Below are 24,158 nucleotides of genomic sequence, written 5' to 3'. Positions count from 1 at the left end.
CTTCTGAAACCAGCTGGACACAACAGCCCACAGCTTTGAGGCTGCTAATGCAAGTACCCTCACCTCCCCATCTACTCTCCACCAAGCAAGCACCAACCACTAGAGCCAGCACAGGGAAGGAATTCAGGGGTAGTGTGGGGTTCTAGAGTTTTCCCAACTCATGCTGTTCCCATGCTAAGGAAAAACAAGGTGATAGTCACCAGTTAGAGACCCAATTACCTTTCAAGTGCCACAAAAACATCCCCAGCTTGGATTTGGAAAGAAGGCAAGACTTCGACACAACCAGCTGGTGACCAGGGGGGAAAGAGACCTGTCACTCCCCCACCCCACCCTCAAAGCCCCCAGTTCCTACTGAAACTTGTGTCATTAGAGAAAGGACAGAGACCAAGTACCTGTGCCACGCTCCTACTTCAGCAGGGAGTTAGACATAGGTGCCTGGCTCCTGCCACGAAACAAGAGGCTAGAAAAAACCACAAGTCTGAAACAGTTTAACACAGGACAAAAAAGGCACATTTTAATATGTACAGCAATGCATTTGGGCTATAAATTTACCCAACACAACTGAAAAAAATCCAAACTATGCTTTTATACTTATTCCATGGTGTCAGCCTCATTCCTAGCCACCTACCTTTCTCTGCATCTCTGAATGCTGCTATATACACACACAAACAAACAATTACGTCATGAATGTTCATTTAGGCTCCCAAGTTCAAGTAATAAAGTTCAAACTTGCATAGCATCTTATGCCACTCAGCCATAAACAGTTACGATTGCATATTAGCTGGAGCAGCCATCTCTTTCAATTCAGCCAGTTTTGGCTGGCCACCATTTTTTTAATTTTTTTTTTTTTTTTTTTAATCCTTGAGTCAGAATGTTTCCTAAGTCACCAGCCCTGAGGGATGCCACAGACTTCAAAATGAACCTCTTGCTGTTGTTAAGATCCTCTTAAACCAGAAATTTAGAGTGTTGTCAAGAACAGTTTTAAAAATGTAATACTGTTTATTTTGCTTCAAAAACATTTCAGCATTCTAAACATACAAAAAAAACAGAACGTTGCAAATTTGTTTAAGTACAGAGTGTTTTTGAACTTCAGTTGCTGCACTGGCTCTTCACTTAGTTGACGATGAAGAGATGTCTACAGTTTCAGTTTAAAAACTACCGCACTTAACTAAAAAAACCCATACACTTCTCATGCCAGCTGAACCCCCTTCCACAACTAAGAATGGCAGCAGAATGCTATTTCACTATATACAGAAAGACAACTTTAAGCTAAATGGACGCCCACTGTAGTGTAAATAGATCTACCCTCACAGTGCATGCTTTGGGCCATGGCACCTCGGGGAACGTACAGCCTTTCCAAGTAATCACTGCTCCTCTAAGGCATCATCACTCTAAGCATGTACCACAAGAATCTGTCTAGTTTTTACAAACTATAGATATGTACAGTTTATAACCCAGGATTTTCTAGCCAATAACCATATAGTAACACCACCTTACAAATTAAAAAAATGCTTGAAACATTTTTAAATGCTTTGTTACACCAACAGCAAAGTGCACAGAGTTAGGAGAACACTAGAGCGCCTTTTCATTTTAAAAATGTTTGGAAATATGTACAACTTTGATACAGTTTCAGGGTGCTCACTACACCCATGGCCACTTCATGTAAACCAGTTACAATTTCTAGAGCACTTTTAGAAACTACAACGCGATCGGAATCCAATTTTTTTTTTAATTAAGCCTAATAAGGGCAAGAGACACCATCTCAAATAAGAGGTGCTTCATTTATGGTGTTTCCCCTACTCTATGGTATTCACATGGAGACAAGTATTGTACAGTTTTATTCATCATCATCATCTTCATCCTCCTCTTCTTCATCCTCCTCCTCCTCTTCGTCTTCTTCCTCTACCTTTTTCCGAGCAGCTTTGGTTGCTGCTCCCTTTGCGCCATCAAACTTTCCTTTAGACTTGTAGTCTGCAACATCCTGCAAAGTCAAGGGGATGTCTTAATTTGCTCTAAGCAGCAAACACACACAGCATTTGTACAGCAGCGGGCGTTAAGGTAAAGGGACTGGCCTTCCCTGGCTGCACTCCCAAGGGGACACAGCCAGCACGGGAGCACACAGCTGTGCAGACACCTCAGCATGCTCATGAGTCATGGAGGTCTGGAACCCTGCATTCATGGCTATTTCTTTGAGGAGGAGAAGAGAACCCAGCCTCTCAAAGTTTCCTGATAGTGGGACAGAGCTCCAGTAACAGCACAGCAGACCCTTTTTGAAGCAACACGAGCAGCCCCTGCTGCACATCACTGGGCAAAGCTCTCCCTCCTTGCTGAAATCTGCCTGTGGATCTCTATCCTGCTCTGCGCCAACCTGAGTAAAGCTTGGCTCTAACTATGCTGGGGCCAACTGAGCTGGGCCTATGTTACAAAAGCACATCAACAAAAGAGCTGGTACAGAGGAGGCACGAGTGACAACTCTCCTTACCTTCTCGTACTTCTCCTTCAGTTTAGCTGCCTTATTATTGTAAGGCTGCTTTTCACCATCACTGAGGTTGTTCCACATTTCGCCCAATTTCTTCGCTACATCCCCAATAGATATGCCAGGGTTTGTGGACTTGATCTTGGGACGAAACTCTGAACAGAAGAGGAAGAAGCCAGACCTCGGGAAGAAATACCAGAGGACAGTCAGCATTTGCAGCAGCACACCCAGGGAGCACCCCTTCCTCCATCCCTACCTCCCCCACAACACTGACACATGCATGAGCACAAAGAGTAGAAACTTTTTTTTAATTTACAAATTCAAACACAAGCTTAAACATGTTTTGATTTTACTGAGGCCCAGATCTGCAGCCTCCTTCCCTCAATGCTCTTTTTTAATTAAGCATTTTGCATCCCCTCACCCAATTCCATCTTAGATATGCAAGTCTCACTGTGACTCAGCCACTTGTGTTTTCCATCACTAGGAGTTTGAGTACCAAGTATTGACAATTTGTGTCAGCGGCCCACATGCTGCCTAGAAGGTTTATGAGACAGTATCACTACCAGTCCTGCTACACCAACACTGTGTCCCCCATCTACCTCCTTCCTGGAAACCCATGTTACATACAGGGTGTGAAAATGAACCAGAACACTTATGCATTTAATGTCTCAAAGTTACTTACGGTGGTCGTTTTGGAGCATTGGGGTCCTTCTTCTTCTTGCCACCCTTAGCTGGTCCATAGTCCTTCATTTCTCTATCATATCGTACCTTATCAGCCTTTGCCATTTCATCAAATTTAGCCTTTTCCTTGCTTGACATGGTCTAAAAAACCAAAACATGAGACACCAAACTTGTGATTACCCAACTGTTCAATAGCTGGCAAACTTTATGTAAACAAGCCAACACTTATCAACTCAATACGAGAGTTTCAGAATTTGTTTGTTTTCTAACTGGACTGTCCTGTACGGGAAATCACAGCCACCACAGATATACTCAGCAACAGAAATGAGACAAGCACAGTCAGAGTCCTCCTTTGGACACACATTTGGAAAGAAGTAGCTGCTGAAGGGCATTACTTGGGAATCAAAAAATGCCAGACTCCAGGAGAAGTGTCTAAATGCACAGATACACAAGGCTAAAACGTTCAGTATTGCTACTGGCTTCAGCAGCACCTGACCAATGGCCAGGTCAGCTTGCCAAGAACAGCACATAGACCAAAACAGCACCGGCTCCCTTCATGTTCAGACACACACGCATCATCCTAGCAGATACTATAAGAGGTTATCCCTTCAGGAAGTCACAAATTAAGGTACCTTCCACCTCTCTGAGCACTTCTTGGAAAACTCTGCAAAGTTGACTGGAACCTCTGGGTTCTTTTTCTTATGTTCCTCACGGCATGTCTGCACAAAGAAGGCATAGGCAGACATCTTGCCCTTGGGCTTCTTCGGATCACCTTTAGCCATCTTGACTCTGTAGGGACAGAGGAAAAAATAACAAATGAATGATATATAGATGAATGCACACACATATGGTAGGCATATATTTATATACACATACACCCCCTCATCCTCTTCTGACATGATGTCCCATCAGAAACACACCCCTTTCTTTCCCCCGACACCTCTTACCATCCCCAATACAGAGACTTAAATTATTCTCCCTTGATACTTGGGTTGCAGACAAGCCAAGAGAAACCAGTCATTGGATTTAAGTGTTACATTAATATATATTTACATCATGTCCAAAGACTGGAGACAGACTATTAAATATACATACTTCTGCCTATTAAGCGTTATATATGAACTAATATAAAGTATCTGTTTTAGTTGGCTACCACACTGGGGCTGGAGCGGCATGCACAGTGCCAGGCAGCGACTTATCCCTTCAGGAGCTGGAGTCTATGACTTAGCAGCTACTGCCCAGGTAAGCAGGCAGGACAAATTAGTTGCCCCGAAAAAGTGCAATAACCTTTTATATATAAAAAGGGCACAAATACAGGCTGACTTTAACCACAATAAGACCCGTGGAGCTCTGCGAGGCGAGTTGTGCTTGCTCTTGCTCCACCAAGTGACACATGTTTGAGGCATAGTGGTCAGTGCAAAGATGCAATCGGCAAGTTACCGAAACCATGGTGCTAACTTTTGGGCTCCATTTATTTTCCTGCTTCCGTATGAAATTTTCCCCGCTTAGTAAAAAAAAAATTCATAAGCCCGGAACAGTATTTTCTATTTACAGCTTCTAAGTCCCTTGAAAATTTAATTTTTATTAGCACAGCGTTAATATTTAATTGCGCCCATTAACCCGCCAAGTGCAGCAAAAGTGGCTGTGAGCCGCCCTGCCCGGTCCGGCCGCTGCCGGGACAGCGCTGCCCCCGCGGGGGCGGAAAACGCGCGGTACCGGGGGTCGGGGCGCGGAGCCGGCCCCGCTCCGAAGTTGGGGGCGAGCGGCCCGCGGCGGCCGGTCCGGTCCAGCCCAGCCCGGTCCCGCTCCAGCCCAGCCCGGTCCCGCTCCGCGCCCCTCCCGCATCTGCGCCCCCCCAAGGTCACAGCGGCGGCCGCGCTCCGCGGCGCGGGCACCTGCGGCGGGGCCGGGGCCGGCGGGGGCAGCGGCGGCTCCGCCAGACGCCAATAATTCATCTTCCATTTTGTGAAACGCCTCCTGATGAAAGAAAGTGCCCCTGAAATGCGGTGGGGCGGCGGGCGGGGGGCGCCGGGGGGCCGGGCGGCGGCCGGGGGCGCGGGGCGCCGGGCCGGCCCCGGGCGGCCGGGGCAAGCGGCAGCGGGAGCGGCGGCGGCCGCGCTCCGCGCCCAGGGCCGGCCCCGCTCGCTAAGATGGCTTCTCCCGGCGCCGCCGCCGCCGCGCCGCCGAACAAAGCCGCGTTCCCCCTCCGCCGCGCTCGGCCCCCCGCGCCCGCCGCCCCCGGCAGCCAGCCCCGCCAAAACGCCGCCCCCGCCGCCAAGGGGCTCCCCGCTGGCCCCCCGGCGGGCGGCGGGGGCGTCGGGGCCGGGGCGCGGGCGGGAGCCCCCCCCCCCCCGGCCCCTGCCTAGCGCAGCGCTCTCTAACAAAGGCTCCCGTGCAGCCATTACCGCCGCCGCTACGCTCCTCCGCGCTGCCAGAAAAAGAGTGCGGGGAGCCCCGGGGCGGCCCCCCAGCGCCCGTCCGAGGACACGGGAAGGTGGGGGGAGAGGAGCCGGGGCGAAAGCGAAAGGTTTGAGCCCCCGACGGGGCACCGGGAAGGAGATTTTCCTCGCCGCGATCCCCCTCCCCATCCCTGTGCCGCTCACACGTCTTTCTTCCCTTCGCCGGGGCTCTCCAGCGCCAGCCATATTAATGCCCACAGCACGGGCGGCGCGGCGCGAGGAAAAGGCGATGCGGGGCCCCGCCGCGGGCGCAGCCCCACCAGAGACACGTTCTCGGGCAGGGGAAGAGCGGCGGAGGCAGAAGCGAAGGGATCGGGGGAGTTTGGAGGTGGCGGCGGCGAGAAAAAAACTGCTTGGCCGGGACCGCCGGGCGCAGCGCGCAGGGTTTATCCCTGTCAGATGCTAAAGCGACAGCCATATTAATGCAGAATAAACAGCGGGCACGGCACTGCGCACGGCCGACAACTTTCCCACCGCCACCAGCCCCACCGAGCCCACCCTGGGAAAGGGGTACATAAAAGCCGAGGGCGCCGCGCGTTTTGCCGTGCGACATTAGGAGGCGGCAGAGAAAAATCCCTGCCCATGCGGGGGAGAAGAGGAGTTAGTCCCGGTGTAGTTGCTGCACCAGCCATATTACTCTCGGCGGCACGGGAGCCCAGCGCGGAGCTACGGGGCTGCACCGGGGGCAGGTGGTCCCTCGGCGGCGGGGGGAGCTCCCGGCGGGGCAGGGCAGGACGACGGGGGACAAACGCTGCGCCTCGCCCGCTGCCCACCGCCCCGCCAGCTGCGCACAGCATCTGCCCCGGCACCGCCGATCCCCGCGAGAGGGGCGAAACAAAGTTTTGGGTGAATTTCCTGATTTTTTTCTAATTAAAAAAAAAAAAAATCAAAAACTCAGAGGAAGGAAGAAACGGAACGCAACGTTTAAAAAAAAAAAAAAAAGCGGAAAAAAAAAAAAAAAAGCATGCCGGGGCAGGCAGGACAGAGGGACGAAGGCGCGGGGGCAGAGCGGGGAGGGGGCAGCCGCCCCCCGAAAAGTTGCGGCGGGGCTGCACGTACCTGTATTGTTCGCGGTAGTGTGGACAGGAGCGGAGCGCAGGGCACGACGCGGGGCTCGGCGCGGCTCAGCCTCGCGTTGGCTGCCTACGAGAGCGGCCTGATTGGCTGCGGGGCTCTGCCGTTTAAAACAACCTCCTCGCCCGCTCATTGGCGCGGCGCCTCATGAATATTAAGCGCGGCCGCGCGGCGGTTGGCCGGCGCGGGTGAGGTCATTCATTCAAAAAGAGCGCCCGCCGGGGGGACCGGGCAGCGCGGCGGGCGCGCGCCCCGCGGAGCCCCCGCCACGTGCGGCGGAGCGGGACCCGCGGGAGCGGGCACCGAGCGGCACCGAGCGGCACCGGCCCCGCCGCAGAGCCGGCCCCGCTGCCAGCGCCGCGGGACGAGGGGCAGCCCCGGCAGCATTCCGGGAGGGGCGGGCGGGACCCCCCGGCCGACAATAGCCCGTTATTGCTGCTTTCTGCCCTAAAACCGTAAGGGGCGGTTCCAGTTGCAGTGCACTGTTTGGGAAGCCGGCTACTACTGCGCGTAGTGGAACCGAGCCCAAAATAAACTCTGCTGACAGTCCCAACACACAAGGGGTGGAGAAGGAACTACAGAGCAAGAAACTGCGTGTTTGTGTGGGGAGGAACAGAGCTTTACCCACTCGTTCATCCATAAAGAATCCGTTTGAATTACTAGTTCTTACACACTTCTACAGTTTGTTTGGTATTAACTTTCCAGGATTTGCTTGTTATTAAAGAGGCTGTTTGCATACAAGGAAATCTGTTAAGTGGGTACTGCTGACTGAAACCAGCTCAGTGTGACTCTAGGGCTCCTTTGGCTCTCTGGAAAGAGCTGTTTCCTATAGGGCAGCTGCCAAATGGTTAAACTGGTATTCGTGGCTGACCACAATTGTTGGTTGGCTCGGAAAAAAGAGCTGTTATTTTTAAGGATGGAGCGGTAAGACTCAGAAACCACCCCATACTGTTATGGGTTGTTCATAACTGCCACCCTGTTATGATAGGCAGAAGAAACAGTTGCCCTCTTTAAGGAACAGATAGTGAAAAGAAGCCTCCACCCTGGGTTGAGGCGCTGTCAGGCAGCAGGGTTTACCAGATACCGCCCTGTGGAAGCGCTTGTGGCTATAACAACATATGGTCACAGGTTGCCTTTGCCGGAAGAGATCAAAACAACACGACTGATGAGAACAGAAGAGTGCCAGCCTCCTGCTGACAGATCCACTGGGAAGCATGCAGAATTTCACCCAGGACTTTAGCCAAAGTCCTGCCTGGATTTCTCCCTTAGGGTACGTCTCTAGCAAGCACCCAATCCAATTGTTGGCCCGTGCACATTATATGCTTATAGAAACCTTACAGCCACATCCTTGGGCTTTTCAAAGCACATATGATAAAATCAGTCTTACTAGCCTCTTGCCCTATTTCTACTTTCTCAAACCAAAAGTATAAAACAAGGGGTTCGTTCATAAACATTAATGAGGTTACCTGAGGGACTGTATTCTGTAGCATCATCATAAAATAAGACAAGCAATACTACTGCAGGATAATCTCTTTGTAGCTGACAAACATCCCTTTCACCTATTTTTAGGGATACTTTCAAGTGTTCCAAACTAGTTGAATAATTAAAGCTTTTTTCTTGGCTCTTGAATTGCACAATTTTTTATTCTGGATCGCTTTCTTCCTCAAACCACAATCTCACCCTTAAGAGCACACCAAGCAGAGAGCATTACTAAGGGGATGGACAGGCTGTTCAGGGGATGCAGCTGGCTTAGGAGAGACACCTGGTATGGCACTGAACATGCTGTCCCATAGTCATCTCCAGAGCATCCCCCCGAGTTCTCATGAGCCAAAGGAAACATCCCCTAAGACACTTGTTCTAGGAAGGCCAGGAAAATTTTGACAGCTGGCCAAGGGGCAAAGGAGATATTTTGGTAGCTGAGAGACAGCTGGCTTGGAGGTTTTATCCTAGCACTTGCACCGTGCTTTTGAAAGCAGAGGAGGGCTGAGTAGCAAATGGGTGAACATAACCCCCAGAGGGAAAGCTTCTACTCACCACTGCTGCAATTCTCCTATGGTGCCCTCAGCTCCACACATTGCACCTGGCCCCTGTGTCTGGGACCTTTCCTGCCATGCACCAAGAAAATCACCCAGAAAGCTGGCTGAGCAAATCTAACCCTTCACTGCAACCTCCTCCAGTCCATGCAGTCCCCCTTCCTTATGCAGCTCACTTCTCTCCCAGCCCCGTTTGGAGACAAGGCAGCTCACTAACCCAGAAAAAAGTAAACAAAGCCCAAAATTCCACCTCCTTTTATGCTGGCTTAGCTTTCTGCTGGATTAGTGGACCGAACCAGTGTACCGAGGAGTGAGGTGACTACTGGAGCCAAGGCAAAGAAAGGAGTGTGCAGAAGGATACAGCCAGCAGCAGAGACACTCCCAAGTGTGGGTTTGGTAAGTTTTAGGGAGTTTGGGGGTTCTTTTGGTGAGTTTTTTTTTTTAATATTATGTATTACTATGTATTTAACGATAGGAAGCATGAGAAAAAAATCACAACTTAAAGAAACTTTAGGATGCCTGGCTTTTGGCACAGCAGGCAGCAGTGTTTGCACTGATGCTAGGAGAGCTCAATACATAGTTCTGCACCTTCCCTTTAGAAAGTCCTGACCTGATCCCCACCAGGCAAGATTTATTTTGCAAACACATACTACATTTTTAAGCAGCTGTCAGCCATAGCCTACATCCCACAGCAGGGACCCAGGTCAGTCAGTACCTGAATGTAAGGACTGAGGCCTAAAATGTTGGCCAAGGTCCCCTAGCAAGCAGACAGCTCCCAATGCTTGCAGTAGCTTGTTGCTGAGAAGATGGATGGCAAAGACCTGTCCCAGGCAGAGTCACCAAACACTGAAGGCCTCTGGCCCATGTACATCATGTTGGTGCTGTCCAAGAAACAGCAGAGATACAAGCAGCTGAGTCCATGCTGTTACCTGCCAAGATGAAGCACTATCTTCTCTTCCACTAGAGATGATGGAACAGGGAGGCAGCTGTGAAAAAATCTGCAGTCACTGAGGCCCCTCCAACAAATAAAAAGACTACATAAACATACTTTAAATTCAGTAAAGTCATCCACAACTGAAATTGCCTTTTTCTGCCCCATGTAACTGCCTGAAGTTTAGAGTAAGTTCACATATTACCCAGCCAACAGCCACATCTCATGTGAACATCAGTGACAGCTTGGTGGGACTGGCCTTCTTACAGCTCTGTCCGTCTTCTGTTGTGCCAGAGGGCAGCAAATTAAGGCCCACTGTGTTCTTAAGCTATTCAGAAATACAAGTGCTAAAAAGGACCAGAGCTATAAGTGAACTTTGTGGAACATTGATCACTACTGATCAGCTCCACAGCTCATCCAGCCATTCTCACAATGTTCCTCCACCATCTCATTCTCATTGGTGAGACCATGAATGCCTTGGAAGGATCATGGAGGACAACAACTGTATGTTAAAGACCTTTAACAAGCTTCCCAGTGTGAATCCAGGTTGTCTTGATGTAGGAAGTTAGCCTGACATTAACTGTGCTCGAGCTTTTGCTAATTGCACTGCGCCACACCTGGGATGATGTGATGTCTTTACTGGGCTTGTCCAATATTGATCAGAGCATGTTGTGCTTGCTATGTTGGATATCTTCCTCACAGGCAGCATCACCTACTAGTAGCTAGAAAGAGGCTGCTGTGATTTCACACATTGAAATTGTAAAGCATCTTAGTGAATTAGAAGTACACCAGTCACAGAAAAATTATTTGGGCCTGTAATACAATGATATCCCCAAAATGAGCTATTGTGCTGAAAAGCTTCCCAAACATGCACCATAATTTCCAGGAGGAATAAAATTTACCTGGTTCCTGTTTTGGAGTGGCAGCTCAAATACACAGTGCATTGTCAAAGCAGTTCCCTTACTGACGCGTATCTTGGGCTCAGATTTGGCAACATTTCTGGGAATAGCCACATAAGCTCCTCTGGTCTGTAGCATACATGCTTGGATATGTGCTATTTCAGCCCACCAACCTTCATTTTTCAGTGCTGATACCTGAATTTCCACCTTTTTTATCTATCAGCTGATGCAGGTATCAGAAAGCAAAGAAAATTTGCAGAGGCAAATAACTGCAATGAGGCATTGGATACCAATATCAGTCCATTTGCTCTTTGCCTACCTTTGGAATATGTTGAGCCCATGATTGTGATGTTAAATCGGAAGCACCTATGCTGTTGTGCTCCTGACCATAGCACTGGGGAGCTTATTCAAGGCAAGGAGTAGAGGAGCCTTCAAGAAACCTCACAGGAAAGCTGTGTGCAGTCCCCCTGAGATAAGAACTAATTTTCTGAGGTCTTCTAGGCCACAGAATACCATGGGTCACAGAAAATAAACAGAAGTGTCCCAAGAATAAACACGGTTGCTGTTCACAGAGTGAGGAAGTTCTGGAAAACATTTGAGAAAAATACTCAGGTCTCTCAGGTATGCAGCTTGGTTCCCATGAGATGCTGCTTCAAGCAACCTGGACATCCAGCATCAGCACACTAAAGGTGTGTTGGCAGCCCTGGCAGAAACACCACATCAGGGACATCCCCTCTGTCCCGAGGGTGTAGCTACCAGGCAGGTGCCAGCACAAGGCACCCTCCACTAGCCCCACTCACGGCCCTTCGCGGGGCTGGGAGCGCAGCGCACTCGGATGGTCACAGACAGCTGAGCTCCCTCTCAGCAGCCCTGTGAACCTGTCCCAGCCTGGGCACAGCAATCCCAGCACATCATCGGAGGTATCAAACCATCCTGCCCTCAGCCAGTCGTTCCATTGTGGTCACTGAGCTGCAGCTCCAGCAGGATAATTGTAACTGCACTTGGCGCTTCCACTTCTATCTTCATTGCATCTCTTCAACACTCGGGCAAAATTCTCTAGTGGAGACTTGACCCGAATGAAAAGGCTGATATAAATACATCCGTAGGGTTCTGCCAGCAATTAGGAGTAAGGATGGGGGGAAATCCCTCCTAGGAATCTAACAAAGCCAGGAAACCTTTTTAAGCAGAACCAGCCTATCAGAGTGACAGAGTTGACATTTAAGGTTGGATGGACAATAGCGACATGAAAAGTGTTAAATGACCTGTTTATCTCACCAGCATATTCATTAGGCTAGTTAGGGGGCTGTTTCAAAAGCCTTCAGTGTGGACCTGGCTTCTCCCACCACTGACCTTCTGTGCTAACATGCAATGGAGATGAAGAGGCTCAATTAACCCTTCTCTAACTGGTATAGTCAAAAGCTGATTGAAGAGGTTTCATTTGCAAGTCCAAGATTTTTATTTTATTTTTAAACTAAAGTTTAACTTTAGTAAAATGAGAAGGAATCCCTCCACACACAACCCTCCCAGTCTTACAACACTTGGGATTTCCACACGTGGATTTTCTGATGCCCACAGCCTGAGGCTGAATTCCAAGTCCTGTAACTATAATAAAATATTTGTAATTGCTCACTGGGATCTCAGCCAGTTAGAATATTTCCTCTTTAACCTATGAAACAAAAAGAATTATCTTAAATACACGATGAAAGTAGAAAATAAAATTAGCAATGGTGTTTAAGGAGCTTGGCAGCATGCAAGTTCAGAGACACAGAGGTTAATCTGTTCCCAATTCAACTATGAGAAACCTTATGTTCCAACAATTAAAATATTAGTCTAAATGACCAGGTGACCCCCCAAATTCCCTAATGGGGTGGCACAGTCTGTTATCCCCTGTAGCCATATCCCATTAAGCTGACACCTCTGCAGGAGTGGGATACACTCTCAGTTGCACACACAAAATTAATTATTGTCAAATGCACTTCATGGGGACTGAGGTGAGAAATACAAGTTAAAATAATTGACAGTCATAACCAGGCAGCAGTTCAAAACCTCCTTGCAGTATAAGCACAGGCAAGATAAACAGAAACTCATGGTTACCTTCACAGGTGGCTCCCCCCATGTCTTGTCATATTGTCCACATTCCTCTTGGGACTTTTTCCTTCCTTTCCCCCCCCCCCCCCCCCCCCGCCCTCTGCTTTTGCTTCTCTTCACACCTTGGCCCTGCTCCTTCCCAGCACATGCTGCCAGGATGCCCAGGGGGTGGCAGGCAGGCGATTTGCCCCTGCACACCTGCTCCACGAGATTTGCCACTGCAGTACAGCACCTCCTACGCTTCCAGACTGCTGGAAATTGTGTGCCCCCTGCATACTGCCTCCTTACATTCCTGGCTCGTCTCTGCTCCCTCATCTAACACATCCCTCCTGCCACAACACACTTTCTTCAGGCGTCTCCTTCCATGCTCAGCTACCACAGGGCCATCTGCTTTCATGTATTTCCTTTTTAAAGATGCACTGTCACAAACCTTGTAAACTCTAAGCAACCTGGCATGAGAGCAACGAGCAACACTCAGCTTCAGAGGGGTCTTTCTGCTTCTGCTTCACATGCACAGAACTACACCAAAAAAAATGCATTTAATGAATGAAAACAACAACAAAAAAAAAAAAAACCAAAAAAAACCCAAAAAAAAAAAAAAAAAAAAAAAAAAGAACCACACACACACAAAAAAAAGGCACATTTATTAACCTACCCCACCAAGCCAAAACCTAAAAGTAGAAAGACAGGACAACTGGAAACAAACTCTTCAAGTTTCCCATAGCCTTCAGAGAAGGTGGAATTGAGGCACAATTTTAAAGGAGAAGATTGTAAGTGTTTCCCTTGCACTTTAATTGGCAAGTAATCAAGACCACATTCAATGCAACACAAGTTCTTGCAATCATGCTGTGACAGCAGACCAAGAAACTCTATTAAGAATCCCATGCAATTACAACCCAACAGCAGTCCAGCAAAGGGCTGGATATAAAGGGAGGCATGACCCCACATTAGAAAGAAGTTGGTGATGATACAGCTAAGGTGTAGTTCAGACACCACTGATGTGACACTAAATGAAGCAATCAGAACGTCTGGCACTGGAACAAGTAAGCTGCACTGGATACTTATTTCACAGTCCTGAAATGTTGCTAGAAGGAGAGCTGCTTTCAGATCACTAACTGTTCCCAAAGCCAGGAATACCTGCTCCCACCCCACACCCAGCACCTGCACTCAGCAATATCTGCACTCCAGTGTGCATCCTTTCCTCTTTGGCCATCCTGCCACTGTCCACACTTCCAAACAGGACCATGGCAGCACACAGCACACTGACAACATGATGCACCAAAACCACTCGCATTCAGATGAATGAAAGAGGAGAATGTTCTCCAACAAGCATAATCTTGGTGCTACTCTATCTCACAACACGCATCTGAATGAAGCTTTGAGTCTGGCTATGGTTTTCAACGTATCAAGATAGGCTCCTGTCTCCAGTGTCACTGTGAGAACAGGGAGTGACGTACAAAATCCTTGGCTAGAGAGAAGGAAAGATGAGTTCTCTCCACAGGAGCTGTGAACTGAGTGCTTGGTCTCTTCCCCACCCAGTCAGGCTGCCCAGAAATCAGCTGCAGGGCTGCTTTGCACAGTCCAGCTTCTCCAGCTATCATCTTAAGTAGGCTGAAGGTCCAGGTGTAGGAAAACACAGAGAACACTGGGTGATTCCAGCCGGGTGGGGAAATACACTGCTAGCACAACAGGCCTTTAGGAAGGGTTAAAAATCTAATTCTCAGAAAAGACATTAACAGCACAGATGCTGCAAAGGTGGAGAGGAAAGCAGCTTTTCTTGATCTATCACCTGCACTACACTGCTGGGACTTAAGATCTCCAAAACTGACTGTAAAGCTATGAAAAGAATACATTGCTCATATGCATGTAGATGCAGGAGAAGCAAAGGAAAAAAAATGTGGATTGAAGTTATAAGTGTTTACAGTTTAGGGGAATATTTAATTGTTTGTTAAAAAACTCATTGGGGTGACACTGCACAGGATGAGTCTTGCCTTCAAAGGGTCAAGTTAAAAAAGGAAGGCAAAAAACTGGCTCAGGAAAGTGCTTAAAGCCCCTTAAGCTTTCCCCACTCTTCTCCATGACCTCTCTGTCCCTATACTTTTTTTCTCTTCTTATAAATCTGTTCAGAAAATATTGTTTCCTTTTTGGTATCAGTTTTGTGCCATCACTTCACCATAGCAACAGACAGCAAACAGCAGTTCGAACAACTGAAGTTGTTGGCTTACTCAGGTAGGCTCTCCTGCTGCAGCAGCCATGAATGACTCCCTGCTTTTGGAAAAACAATCAGTTGCATAATTCCAGGTTTATTTCCACTAAAAGAGAACACGCACAATTAATTAAATGCCACCAATTAAACTATCAATAAGGCAGGGATATTTTCAGTACTGCCCTTGTACACAGCTACACTGATTTTAGAGTACACCAGCAGCACACCAGGCTGATTTTAGAGTAACTACCTCAAGTTCTGGGGACAGACACGGGCCACAAACCCCCGAGGACAGCTGGGTCCATCCTGGGCAGTTCCCCTGCACACACCTCTGTGCTGGCACAGGCCAGGCTGCCAGCAAGGCCTGAGCTACCAGACTCTGGGGGTGAGGTTTTGTGAAAGATCAAAAGTCCAGCTGCCTCCCAAGAAGTGCCCAGTGGTGAGAATGGATCTGAGCTAAGACACTGGAGCAAAAACTGAAGCACATGAGGCTCAAACTCGATACTGGACCATGCAGATGTTTTAGCAGATCAGCAGGAAGATAAAGAGGTCAACAGGATGATGAAGGAGAGGAAGGGAAGTTGGAACTTACATGAATATCTTTACATCACTGAAAAGCACGGGAAAGTCATAAACTGTGACAAGGTACCTAACTCAGGTTGCTACCAACAAGTGCTTACACTGATCCTTGATGATGTTGAAGGAACAATTGTTCTGGGGAGAAATTTAATAATAAAGGGTGTAGATTTCTGCCAAGTGCTCCCAAGTTATTCTTGCTTTACATTCATTGGACATCGTGTTTTGTTAACATATTTGATTCCTGTTTTGCTTAGGAGTGTAGGAACATTACAGTGAATGAATAAAAATATATTTACAGTGAAAATGTTTTTTAAATTGTTTCATTTATGCACATTCCTTTTAGAGACATACATATGTATACAAGATACATTAAGAATCACTTTAAAGGAATATGAACTTCCCCACAAAAATTGTGCTATTTAAATTTTCTTTTAGGTTTGTTAACCCATTTTCGGTTTAAAATACATTGTCTATTGAGATTGGGGAGTGTATTGTATATCTATAATTAACTTTTTTATTAACTACAACTTCTCATATCAAGACAAGTGTTTGATAAAATTTCTCCAAATATCTCAGCTGTCTGCTTTTCCCCATCTAAAATTAAATGCTTTTCAAAGAAAAATAGCTTCAATGACAAAACAAAGACAAACACACTGAAAATATTAAAGCAAAATAAAAATAAATCTGCCAAACTTCCTTCCCGGTATCATCAGTGACAACATACTTTCAGGATATCAGCAGCAGCCTAGTGTGGCATTTAAGAATATCCAAATAGCTTAGACCCTGCACAGCCCCTGATGTTCTTTGATTTATAGACTTGATTTTATTGTCCAAATCCTGACCTCTGGTTACAAAACCCCACTGAATTCACTAGAATTTCACAGATGAAGTTCAGGACAGAATTCAGCTTTGAGCTGCTTAATTTTAATTAACCCATAGTATGTTTGTTGTTGGGGGATGTTTTTTCCCCACCACTAAACAAACTGGGAAGATAAAAATTTAGTAAGTAAAAATGTTTTCCAGAATCCTACTTTCCTAAGGAAAAAAAAAAAAAAAAAAAAATTACATGTAAATGGCAGAGTTGTTTGATCTTACTGTGAACATGGTAACTGTAGTGTCTGGGTTGTCTTGTGATCTTTCTGTCCTTCCATCAGCTAACTTGTTTTCCATGTGACTGCTTGTGTACTCACAATTGTGTCTGGTTATCATATGCTGAACATGATTGTTTTTCCACTCAGACTTATTCCCAGCATGAAAATTATTTGAAAACAGGCAGAAGGAAGAAACACTGCCATCATTTGAGAAACTCACACAGTAGAGTGCTCAAGGGCTTCCTTTCAGATTTGCTTTCCATACCAAGAAAAGGCATTGTTACAGTGACAAGTGTGTTACAACAGGAAAATCATATACATGCAAAATTAAAATCTCAGTCACAGGTGAAGAATCAAGGCAGTAGAGGAGAGCATACACAGAACTTCTCTTTTCTCCCTGCCTCCCAGGAAAATTTGGCAATGCCTTGTGCCTGCAGAGGTGATGCTGTGAGATGTCCAGTGCCCATGGCAGGGTAGTGAAGCACCCTCCCAGCACCGTGTCCTTCCTTGGCTCTGCTCAGAGCAGTGACTCCCCAGCCACCAGTCAGCATCAGTGCCCCCAGTTCCCCCAGCCTGGGTCCTGCTCCTCTCTAGCCAAGCTATCTCCATCTGACCCTCTGCTCCTCTCCCAGCTCCTGGAATTGCTCAGGAGGGGAGACTGCGCCCACGGCAGGGGCAGCAAGTGGGACAGGTCACCCCTCCCGCCAAGCCCACAGCCCTTCCAGCCCCAGCTCAAAGCTCTGCCAGCACGGCCAGGCCTGTGGAGCCCACCAAAGGAAGAGGTGACTTTCTGATACCCCGAGCCAGCGTGGCCACCCTGGCAGGATTCTGCAGCACAGCCCGAGTGTCAGTGGGACTCCCACGCTGTGTTAGGGTTTCTTCAGGGGAGCACAGGCTGGCACCTACGCTCAGCCAACGATTTGAATCACCCCTGGTGACAATTTAAGTCACACTCATCAAGCCAGTGCAGATCCAGACAGAAATCAGGTGCGATTTCTCCACGCATGGAGCACTGTATTTCTGAATGGCAGATTATGCTCCTCAAGTTCCTCTACTTTCAGCTACTAAGCATTTCTTCCCTCTTGTAGCAATTCTGGCCAACAACCCCCACTACTACTTACCCTCTTTGAATAATCACACCCTTACAGTACCTCTCACAGCCTAACGTTTTACAATGAAATCTGAGAAGCTCTGAATAATCCTAATAGCAGTTAGGCAGCGGCAGTCACACAATTATGATATAAAAGGTAAGTGTGCTCCCACCAGCTCTCTATTTAAATTTATAGTGATTGGTTCCATACAGTAACATGGTAAATGAAAAACATCCCCCAGCCTTCATTTAAGAGGTTTATAGTAAATAAAAAAATGCTGAGGGTTGTGTGCTGGCATCCAGCCTGGCAGCTCTGTGTGCAGGAAGGGGATTCAGGCTCCTTTTCCTAGGCACACATAAAATGCTGGGTGATACATGCTCTGCTCCACCAGGAGTGTGGCTGCAGCAAAAGCCTGAGGCTGCTGGTCCTAAGGAAACCTTCTCTGCAAGCCTAGGCTGGGAGGGTTAAGGTAGAAATCACCTGTGTTGTCCTGCGACCTGCTTTCCAGAGAGACTCCAGCATCTCTCCAGGGTTTGGTGATTGTACTGTTTCCCGGCTACGAGGCAGAATGGAGTTCCCTCATTAATTCAGTACACACTGCCCTGATCACATTGAACAAGGGCTGGCAACTGTCAGATGTGTCAAGTGCTGACTAAATTTTTTTTTTTACAAGGAACACAGACCTGGAAGATTTTTAAACCTTCTCCAGAGACTAAAGACTGCTCTGTTGTTCTGAGCTTAGACTGCAGGGAAAACAGGTCTTCACTCACGAGAATTTAATTTCAGTACCTTCACTAGTACCTTTAGAAAATGCAATGGGGGACTGACCCTGACTCTTACACTTAACTTGCACAAGATCCTGTGAAAGTTAATTAGAAGAAAGGTGTAATTCTGCTACATAAAGCCAAGCATCTGGGGGATACTCAACCCTATCTTGCTACAAAGTACATCACTCCTGGGTGAAAACACCAAGGTACCTGCTCCTCTGTGCTCCTTCTGTCTGAGGGGCTGGCAGCTTGCAGGTCCCCTCTGCCCCTCAGCACCAGACCCCACACCACAGCTTTGGAGTAAGAACAGCCAATACAGCCACACAGCGAGAAGTGCCCATGGCTGCTCTCCTCAGACCAGCTCCAAGATGGGTCCTGCAGCCCAGTCAACCAGTACAGCAGACACCAGAGAGGCTTTCATCATCTTTACACTCCCAACATCACCTGTGCATTGATTCTATGGTGCCCAAAACTTCCTTCCTTACCATGAGCCTGCATTGCTTCTCCTGGTGCGGAAGGGCAGATCCTTCAGGCTTTCACGCCTTCATCAAGCTGCTTCTACAACAGTGCTCAACACCCTTGCACTGCTGCAGTGTCCTGACACTGCTTTTCCCTCATGTTCCTCTCCATCCATTTCATCCTTAAAATAAAGAAATTAAAGAAGGCATTTCTGGCTGAGCCTCAACCCTACACAGCCCACACTACTGACAAGCCTTTGCTGTGAGGCTCCTCTCCCCCAGAGCTGCCGGACACAGCACACCCAACCTGCCTCCGTCACCCTGGTTCAGCCTTCCCCACTGCACATCCACACAAGGGATGTTGCCTGCCTCTAATTTGCTGGGATTTCACAGCAAGAAATGAATGCCAATGTTCATGTGAAGGGTGAAAGTCACCAGTCGTGCAACATCCATTGTCAGATTGCAGCTCCTGGCCTAGCTGGTTGTGACTGGCATCTATCTACCTTGCAATCCCTTCACTGTTATATCCCAAGGCTCACCCTATACTTAAGGAAATTCTCCCCTCCCTACAAGAGGGCACAAAGCAGAATGGACCAGTTTGTGTTTCTCAAGGCACACTGGGAAGTCAGGGGTGAAGGAAGGGTTGTGCAAAACTGCCTTAGTAAATCCCTCAGGAGGAGAAGTTACGCTGCCCCCTCCCCCAGCTCCGAAGCTTCACACTCCAGCAGCGTGTTCCCGGTCTGCCTTGCACATCTGCTGAACTAGGGTAAAACCAGACACTGCAGAGCTGTGATTGATGTCACCAGGGTAAGGCACTGCTGGAGAGGTCCCTCCCTGCTGCAGGAGAAATACTCCTGCACACTTCTCTCCCTCTGCTCACACATCCTGCCCCTGTGATCACGGCACAGTTAGAGGAGAAGCCTCTTAGGAAATTGTCACCTCCTCTGCTCGGACTCTTGCAGTGTCCAGAAGTCCCAAGGCTTGTGGCTACTGTGCCACCCTAAAAAGGCAGAGGAAGGGCTTGGGCACCCCTGATAGAGTTCCTTCACACAGTACCCCCCAGTCACCGTGCTTTGGAGCAGCATAGGCAGCTTTACCTTTCACAAGCACTAAGTGAAGAGCTCCAGCAGAGCTGGCAGCCAGCTTAGCTTCAAGAAGAGTTAACTCGGTGGAAGGAGGCAGAGGAATAAAAGGCCTTCCTTTCTCCGTTTGTCAGGCAACAGGTCACACATGCTTGCAGACAGATCCCAAAGCCTGTCTCTACTCTCACATTTCCTCTCTTCCTTTCTCTGACGCTTTCCTGACATATCTTCTTGTGCACTTTGCTCAGCTTTTGAAGTAACACTCCTCCCTGCTTGTTCTCCTTCCCACTCCTTGTCACTGAAGTCCTGCTGCTGTCATCACACTCCCATCAGACTTCTCCTTTCAACTGTGCGTTTCCACGCTGTCTCTCCCAACTGTCACACACGCTTCTGGTTCAAACATCTGTTCCTCCCCCTCCCAGGGAAGTTTCTCCAAAACAAGCTGCTTTCTGTCTGAATGGCAGGGAGGATAGATTTGGTTGTACATGTGGCACCACACGACCATCATGCTGCCAAGTGAAAGGCTCCTCTTCTGTGATTTGGTCACATCAATTCCCAGGGCTACAGGCTTAGGACCTCCTTATTCTGCCAGGAAGAAGAGTGAGAAGCCTGTTTCTTGCACCTTACAACCTGGTTACTCAGGGCTCAGCCTCTGCTCTGCGAGAAAGCAAAGGAAGGGGATACTTGCTGCCCTGCACAGAGGAAAGGTCTGCATGATCATTCTCGTAACATCTAAAGGGATGCCCCTGCAAGAATGGCTCAGCCCAGTGAAGTACCAAGAGGCCAGCAAGGAACTGGCAAATTACAGGAGCACTGTGGCTACCCAGTGCCCAATAGCTGGTGTTGCCTGGTGATCTCAAAGGTCTTGTGTCCTTGCAGGTGAGTCTCAGGCCAGTTCCAAACTCAAAGTGGGGTTAACCCAGGCAGCATGGCCAGCAAGGTGTTCTGCACAGCCTCCCAGTACCATGGGGCTCAGAGGCAGAGCACATCTCCAGGTCTGTGCAGAGGTCACAGCAGCCCCACTGCCTGCATGCCCAGCTCTGCTGGCAGCCTTGGACTGCCCAGCCTCACTGACACCATCAGGAAAGAGAACAAGTGGTCTCTGGCCTGCTACTTGCTCTGTCCCATGTGCTGGCTGGAGGCAAGGCCCCAAAACAGGTGTCAGAAATTAGAGAAGAAGGTTCAGAGAGGTTTTATCAGCATTGCCAAGTTGTGCCCATTGTGAAGAAACAGAAATGTAGTTTCTATTCTATTCCCTTTTCAGCTGCTTATAAGTTTTTCAAACAGATTCCTATTCAGGGTGAAATGTTCAGTGCTTGGTCTCAGATCAGAGATGATTTCTTTTATTTTTCCCTACAGGAACTGTGAGCAAAATACTAAATTGAGTAGATTTGGAGTTTGGGGAGCATGAGCAATCAGATATTTCCCCCTTGTTCCCTCTGATACCATATGTTCCAGTTGGAAATTTTACACTTGCAGACCGGTAACTCGTAAGTGGTGGAGATGATAGACTTCAAATGTTCTCATTGAGAGGCAGAAAACAAACCCAGATTTAACAAAATAATTGGTTCAATACTGTTAAGATGAGTTTAAAGAATTCTGATAATGTCCCAAGAGAGACAACTACACACATTTTATTTCAATCTCTTTGCTATTATTTTAAGGATAGCTGACAAGAGGTGGTCTTTGTTAAGATGTATCTATTTGCTTTGAAATCCAAAGAAGTTCAGCACTTGCAGGCTGCCAGAAATCACAGACTTATTATTTAAGGAACTTTTGAGCTGTGCTGTCAAACCCATCAGAAGTCTGTACACTGAACAGCTTCCATTCAATGCATTTCTGTGCTCATTTACAAACTCTACAGTGGAATTGCTTGAAGCTTTATTCTCCTCAACTTGAAACTCACTTAAAACTAAAGCCAGAGAACCCCAGCATTCTTGTAAAGGCATGTTTGGAAACCCAGCCTTACAGAAGGCTATATTGACACCTATATTGTCAGCTAGGTCACTTAAAACATCACAGACCAGCTGATTTTTTTACTTCAAAGTGAATCCTGCAAACCCCAGGCAAGCTTTGGATAACCTGTTAATACCCTGCATGTTGGTATAAATGCAGAAGTTGCCAGACAGACAATGAGCTTTAAGCTCTGACAGTTCCTGATCACAAGTGCTCCGTCAGGATCAGATTCATGTATGCACCATACCCAAAGATGGTTATATACATTATCTTTTCCAGGAGCCAGGTTTACTAAGGGAGACAATACCCCTGTTTCCCTCTCCCATTCCCACTGCACAGCACAGATGTCCTTTTGTATGTGACTGGGGAGACACTGAGCAGCTGCCCAGCCCATCCTGCTTCCCCCACTCTATCCGTGGTCCCACTCACAGCCGAGAGAGGCACTAGTGGCAGCTCACATGTATTTAACAACTTGGGCAGCAGGTGATTACCAAAACAGCCCAGCACATTGTGGCATAGTAAAACAGCATACAAAAATCACCTTGTTTGTGCAAAGAAGTCTCCTGAGCTGGAACTCACCACACACCAGGGCTGGCAGACCATCCAGGAGGCAGGTGATGGCTCTCTTCCAATCCCACTGACCAAAGTGACCCAGCAGCCACCTGGAACACAGCAAGAGATGAAATCTCTGGCAAGCAGCTCCCAGCCTGTTCTCTGCCTCCACAGCATCTGGCACAAGCTACTTTCACCTCAAGCTCCTGATCTCTGTGATCTCCCAGATAGTTATGTACCTTAATGATTCATGATTGTTATTTGAGTCCCACCTGCAAGCAGGAAAGCCTCCCCACCGGCCTACAAAGGTTATGGGATAGCTGTGGGCTCACTTCCCCAACCCCTCCTGGGAGCTACTTCCTTACACCAGTCTCACAGCATGGTAATTCTATTAAATGCTATGGAATTAATCATGATTTACACCAGTTGAAAGGAGAGAATAACCAAGTCCTGTATCCTCACCTCCTGTACTACTGGTACTGCTCTAATCTTCTTCATACTTTGAAGTGCTTTATTCCAGCCGGGTTGTTAGAATTACTTTGTGCCTGTACCCTTAAGCTCTGGTCATTCTTTGCTGTAATTCCTTGCTGTGGCTTCTGGAAAGGTGTTTTTCTGGCTCCACTCCCCACAATAAATGAGTTTGTCACTTGAAATATACTGCCAATGTGTTACATGTCCCACAGTGTTTGTGGTTATATCAGAAGTGTTTGTTTATAGCACCATAATTCAGCAATATCTTGATTACAGGAGAGATGGTGTTGTAACTCAGTGTGGCTTGAGAGAATATTATTTTTCTTTTCCTTTAATATAAAATGTTGATTTTCAGTCAATACACTGAAAGAAAAAGGTGCAGTTGTTGCCCTAGTAACCAGCTGCCTTGTAAACCATAAGATGGTAGGAGCACAAGGTGTTAATTGTTCCAAGTGCTGCCTGTGGTCAAGGGTAAAAGCTAGAATGGGAGAGATCCTAAGAAACATCTGGGAAGATAAAGTCAGCTGGTGTGTGATTGGAGAAAGCCTAGCAGGTAGAGCTAAAGTGAGAAGTACCACTGCCACCAGAGGTTACAGGATGAGTGGAATTGTGGCCACATATGAAAGAGTCCCTGAGTGAAGCCTGCAAGAGCACAGCACACCCTGGGAGCTTGATGGGTTTTTACCAGGCACGCTGAGGGTTCAGCACTCCATCACCACAGGCAGTAGCCCTTCCTGACAATGCTCATTCCCTTCTCCTGACCAAACCCATCTCCATTTACCCTTCTGCTCTGTGTCCTGGTGTCATGGTATGCTCCGCTCCAAAAGGTTCCTTCCTTCAGCATGAATTTAGGCTTGTCCTTCCCATCACACACCTACCTGGGCTGCAACACACCTTCACTGCCCTGCTGAGCAGGTCCTGCTGCCGGGCTCTTTGCATGGCACAGCTTGGCACAGCACAGTACCAACATCTTCCTGGATGATCCTGCTGTGCTCATCCTGGCTCTGCTGACTGTGGATGGCCAGGAGGGCAGACTGAACTCAAAGCATCTGTGCCTCTGCCCCATCCCTCTATGAGGCACAGCCCCCCAAATCCAGTGGGTTTCGTGCTGGGGCTGGAAGGCAGAACCAGGAGGACTCTGCAAGGGGCCTCGGAGGGAGAAAGGCTGCAGGAGGGCTTCTCTCCCATGTCTCCTCCCTCAGACGAAAGCAAGCTGGCAAGACAGCAGCCTCATGCTCCACAGCATCTGCCGCCTCTCCCCTCT

The 24,158-nt window shown here is 48.0% G+C and overlaps 1 protein-coding gene across 1 annotated transcript; it reads right to left on the bottom strand.

The window, feature by feature from the left end:
* Nucleotides 1-487: 487 nt before the first annotated feature.
* HMGB3 (high mobility group box 3) lies at nt 488-6,784 on the bottom strand. Its single transcript, XM_053990484.1, has 5 exons — nt 6,676-6,784; nt 3,790-3,946; nt 3,159-3,298; nt 2,483-2,657; nt 488-1,981 (listed from the first exon to the last, which is right to left on the bottom strand). Exons 2-5 carry the CDS (start codon nt 3,937-3,939, stop codon nt 1,838-1,840), a joined length of 609 nt encoding a protein of 202 aa, XP_053846459.1. The 5' UTR covers nt 3,940-3,946; nt 6,676-6,784; the 3' UTR covers nt 488-1,837.
* Nucleotides 6,785-24,158: the final 17,374 nt, after the last annotated feature.

This window comes from Vidua macroura, chromosome 14, assembly GCF_024509145.1.
Source record: "Vidua macroura isolate BioBank_ID:100142 chromosome 14, ASM2450914v1, whole genome shotgun sequence".
NCBI lineage: Eukaryota > Metazoa > Chordata > Aves > Passeriformes > Viduidae > Vidua > Vidua macroura.
The sequence above is the reverse complement of the archived record's forward strand: the minus strand, read 5'-3'. Positions and strand labels throughout refer to the sequence as shown.

Coding starts and splice junctions, on each gene's coding strand:
- HMGB3 (XM_053990484.1), bottom strand. CDS start 3,939: ATGGCTAAAGGTGATCCGAAGAAGCCCAAGGGCAAGATGTCTGCCTAT. Junction 2,658..3,158: donor AATGCTCCAAAACGACCACC/GTAAGTAACTTT, acceptor TTTCTTCCCGAG/GTCTGGCTTCTTCCTCTTCT. Junction 1,982..2,482: donor TGAAGGAGAAGTACGAGAAG/GTAAGGAGAGTT, acceptor TTGACTTTGCAG/GATGTTGCAGACTACAAGTC.